This window comes from Acinonyx jubatus, chromosome B3 (genome assembly GCF_027475565.1).
Source record: "Acinonyx jubatus isolate Ajub_Pintada_27869175 chromosome B3, VMU_Ajub_asm_v1.0, whole genome shotgun sequence".
Lineage (NCBI taxonomy): Eukaryota > Metazoa > Chordata > Mammalia > Carnivora > Felidae > Acinonyx > Acinonyx jubatus.
This window is the reverse complement of record NC_069386.1, coordinates 86,278,774-86,283,102: the sequence shown is the minus strand read 5'-3', so window position 1 is coordinate 86,283,102 and position 4,329 is coordinate 86,278,774. Positions and strand designations below refer to the sequence as shown.

General features: G+C 50.5%; 1 protein-coding gene across 1 annotated transcript; it reads right to left on the bottom strand.

Moving 5' to 3' along the window:
- Positions 1 to 3,348: 3,348 nt before the first annotated feature.
- On the bottom strand, positions 3,349 to 3,687 carry LOC106965519 (uncharacterized). The gene has a single exon (XM_015061596.1). It carries the CDS (start codon positions 3,685 to 3,687, stop codon positions 3,349 to 3,351), a length of 339 nt encoding a protein of 112 aa, XP_014917082.1.
- Between the last annotated feature and the right edge of the window lie 642 nt (positions 3,688 to 4,329).

Here is a 4,329-nt window from a genome sequence, read left to right as displayed (position 1 = left end):
GGCCCACACAGTGTCTAAGAGTTCAAGGATTTCCTTATCACACTTTATGTCTTTTTCTCCTGAGTTTATTAGACCCTTCTCTTTATATAAAGCCACATGTATGTGGAGGGTGGTGAAGGTATACTTAGAGTCTGTGTATATATTAACATGTATGCCTGCCGCCAGTTGGAGGGCTCAGGTTAGTGCGATGAGCTCTGCCTTCTATGCCAAAGTCCCCTTTGGCAGGGGTTTGGCCCCAGTGATAGAATTCAGGGTCACCACCACCCTGCAAGGCATTCTCCCTCTTTCACAAAACTGCTATGTCAGTGAAATACTCAGTGTCAGGGTCCTTGAGGGGCTGGTCCTTCAAGTCTGGTCGGCTGGAGAACACCTTATCCATGGCTTCGATGCAGTCATGGTCTGGTTGATCTGGCCTGACAGGCTGTAGGGTTGCAGGGTTTAGGGTTCACTACTTCTAGGTGAATGTGTGGGTTCTCACATAGCATTCCCTGATATCTGATCATCCAGGCATTGGTTAGTCAGTATTGTCCCTTGTATTCCATTGTCAATATTGAATGTGGCATTTGGACTGCCAATTCTTGTCCCATAGATAACTTGTCATCCTCAGACACTAAGAAGGCCATGGCTGCAAGTTCCCATAGGCAGAATAGCCAGCCTTGGGCAACACAGTCAAGCTGCTTGGAGAGATATGCCACCGGGTGATGCCATGACCCCAACATCTGGGTTATGACTCCCACTGTGATGCCAATACATTCATGAACGTACAAGAAGAAAGATGTGGACGTGTCTGGGAGCCCCAGACCAGGCGCGTTGGCAAGGGCCCATTTGATCTCTTCAAAGGCCCTTTGCTATACTTGCTGCCATAACAGAGGTTCCCACTCTCTTCCCTTTGTGGCCTCATAAAGGTGTTTTGCCAAGACCGAGAAGTTAGGTATCTAGATTCTACAGAAACCTGTGGCCCAGAGAAACTCCTGAACCTGACATCGGGTTGATGGGACCAGGATTGAACAAATGGCCTGTTTTCTCTCCAGGCCGAGTAGGTGCTGCCCCTGGGAGAGGTGAAAGCCAAGGTACTTTACTTTCTTTTGACAGAGTTGGGCCTTTTTCCTTGATACCTTATAGCCAGTTTCCCATAGGAGGGTAAGGAGCTGCCTATTTCCTTCCACGCAGTCCTCCCGAGACCTTCCAGCTGCAGTAAGTCATCTATGTGCTGAAGCAGGACACAGCCATGTTGATCCACTAGGGAAGGCTCTTAGGTCTGAGGCTAATGCAGTGCCAAAAATGGTGGGGTAGTTTTTGAACCTCTGAGGCAATCTGGTCCAAGTCAACTGGCTCTTGTCACGATTTTCAGGATTCTCCCCCTGGAAGGTGAAGATCAGTTGATTCTGGGGGTGGCGGGGGGGAGGGGGCAGGTGGATGCAGAAGAAGACATCCTTGAGGTCTAGGCATTTGAAGGCAGCTACGGCAGGGATAAGACCCAAGAGAGTGTATGGGTTTGGGACAACCGGGTGCAGGGTGACGGCGGCCTGGTTTATTGGGCGCAGGTCTTGGACTGGCCAATAGTCATCAGTAACTGGTTTCTGGATTGGGAGGAGAGGCGTGTTCCAAGATGATTGAGAGGGTCAGAGGATTCCGTATTTTAGAAGTCTTTCCAGGTGCTTCTGTATCTCCACCTGTGCTTTACAAGGGATGAAATATTGTTTTTGGTGGATTGGTCCTGACCCTGGCTTTAGTTGTACAATTGCTGGAGGTATGTTCCGGGCCAGTGCTGGTGGGTTGTCCTCAGCCCACACCCCTGGTACTTTTCAGAGGGAAGCTCAAGTCCCTGTTGTGGCTCCTCCATGAGACTGTAGAGGTGCCATTCTTCTCCTTGGGGAATTGTGAGAGCCATAATCTTTTCTTCCGGTTTTCTTAGAGTCAGAGCAGCTTGTCTATGGGAGTTGAAAGTTATCTGGTCCTGCAGCTTTCCCAGCAGGTCCTGGTCCATTAAAGCTACGGGGCAGTTGGGGAGGTACAGGAGTTCATGGATGACTTCATGGCCGCCTAAATTGCATCGCTGAGGCAGCAGGAAAGGATGGTGTGTCTGATTGCCCATGGCCCCCACAATGGTGGCTTGTTTCTGTGAGAGGGGGCCCATGGGTTGGGTCATCACTGAGTGACTGCCCCAGTAGCTACCATGAAGTCGATGGGTGGCCTCCCCACATTAATTCAGACCATAGGCTCTTGGGGGCCTTAACAAAATAGAGCCTGGTCTGTGCTCTCCCTCCTCATAGTCCTCCATGGTGGCTAGCTCCACAAAATCATCTTCAGGGGCCCCATGAGGCTGTGATGCTGGTTGGTACTGGCCCTGGACCACATGGCCTCTTTCTTTCTTCTTGGGGCCCTGCTGGGAATTACCCAGCCACAGGGGGCACTTAGTTTTCCAGTGGCTCTCCTGATGACAATGAGCACACTGGTTCCGTTCTAACTTTGGTCCTGGGTGAGATGATCCTCCCCAACGTTCCCCTTTTTGGCCCCGGCCCTGTCCCTGTGGGGCACCTTTCCAGGAGCATTCTGACTGCTTTACCAAGGCAACAGCTAACAAGTTTGCCTTTTTCTGAATCTTCTTGTGTTCTTGCCTCTGCACTGCCTGATCACGGATGACAAACACCTGAGTTGCTACTTCCAGTGACTGACTGGCATTCATGCCTGTGAAACCCTCTAGCTTTTGCAGCTTGCACTGGATGTCCCCTTCAGCCTGACCTATGGAAGCCACAATGACGATCGGCTGGTTAATGAGTGCCTCTGGATCAAGAGGAGTGTAGAGATGAAATGCCTCACATAGTCTCTCATAGAACTGGCTTGGGCTCTTCTTGGGTCCCTGGAGCACTTCTGATGTTTTATTCATATTTATGGCCTCCCCCCCCCCCCCACACCCCCATACCCCCGCCTTTCTTCATGCCATTTAGAAGGGTTTCTTGATACTGTTCAGTCCTTGTGAGCCCTTCATATGCACTTGAGTCATTTGGGTCCCATTTGGGGCCCTCCCTAGGGAAGTGAGCCTGAGCATAAGCATGAGTGTCTAGTGTCCCAGCTGGGGCATTCTCCTCTAACCATTTTAGAGCCACTTGGGTAATTTGGGGATACTTCTCCGTGTTAAAGAGGGTCAAGAGGAGTTGGTGGGAGTCCATTCGAGTAGGTTTATGGGTTTGAATTATGGACTGCATTAATTCAATCATAGCCTGGGGCTTCTCCTATAGGAGGGAGTATGGTGCTTCTAATTTAGGAGGTCCATAGTGGTAAAGGGTTGGTACACAAAAACACTGGACTCCTCAGATCTGGTCTTCCTGATCATAATAGATGGGTCCCCTAGTTTCCCTCAGTGGCATCTGTAGGGCTCCCTGGTGTTGCTGCAGGGAGCGACTGTCTTCCCTGGCCTGATCTTCTAGTTGCCTTCCAGCAGGGGTGTATGCAGTTAGGACCCAGTGAGCCAGTCACGTCCAGAGAGGCTGGTGGTGCTAGAGGAGGCAAGGCCTCAGGACTAGGGGCAGGCTCCGGTGGGGTTTCAGAAGCCGGGGCGGCTGGAGGTGCAGGTGGCAGTGAGGGGTACAGTGGGCAATATGGTGGTGGGGTCCCCTCAGGCTGTCCCCACAGTATGGGTTTTTCAGGTTTTGGCCGGCATTTGGAGGAAGCCATGACATGAGCCATTGTAACTTTACAGTTCTCTTCAATACAGACTTTTAGCCAAGACGACCAGGATAGGACCAGGTCTTGCCAACAGTCAATATAAGGACATTGGTCAGGGTGGCCTGGATCCCCCACAACGACTCTGAACACTCGGCCAACGAGTTCATTTTCTTTTTTTTTCTTTTTTATTTTTTTAACTTAAAAATTTTTTTTTTTTTTTTAAGACAGAGAGAGACAGAGCATGAAAAGGGGAAGGGCAGAGAGCGAGGGAGACACAGAATTGGAAGCAGGCTCCAGGCTCTGAGCCATCAGCCCAGAGCCCGATGCGGGACTCGAACTCACAGACGGAGAGATCGTGACCCGAACTGAAGTCGGACGCTTAAACGACTGAGCCACCCAGGTGCCCCCAATGAGTTCATTTTCAAGTGGTTCTTTGGAGGCCCAGCTTACCAAGAACAATGGCCAATTAATTTCCCAGAATGTCCGGAGCTTTCTGGGAGTTTTTTTCACACTATAATCTCCTGAACATCCGTTTTTGAAATTCCTCAACATACACTGTAGGGGAGTCAGTTTACTCTGCTTTCCTCCCCCTAACGGACAACTTACATGCACAAAAGAGGAAAAGGGGGAAGGGAGGGACTAATTTGGAGCGGACGCACACGC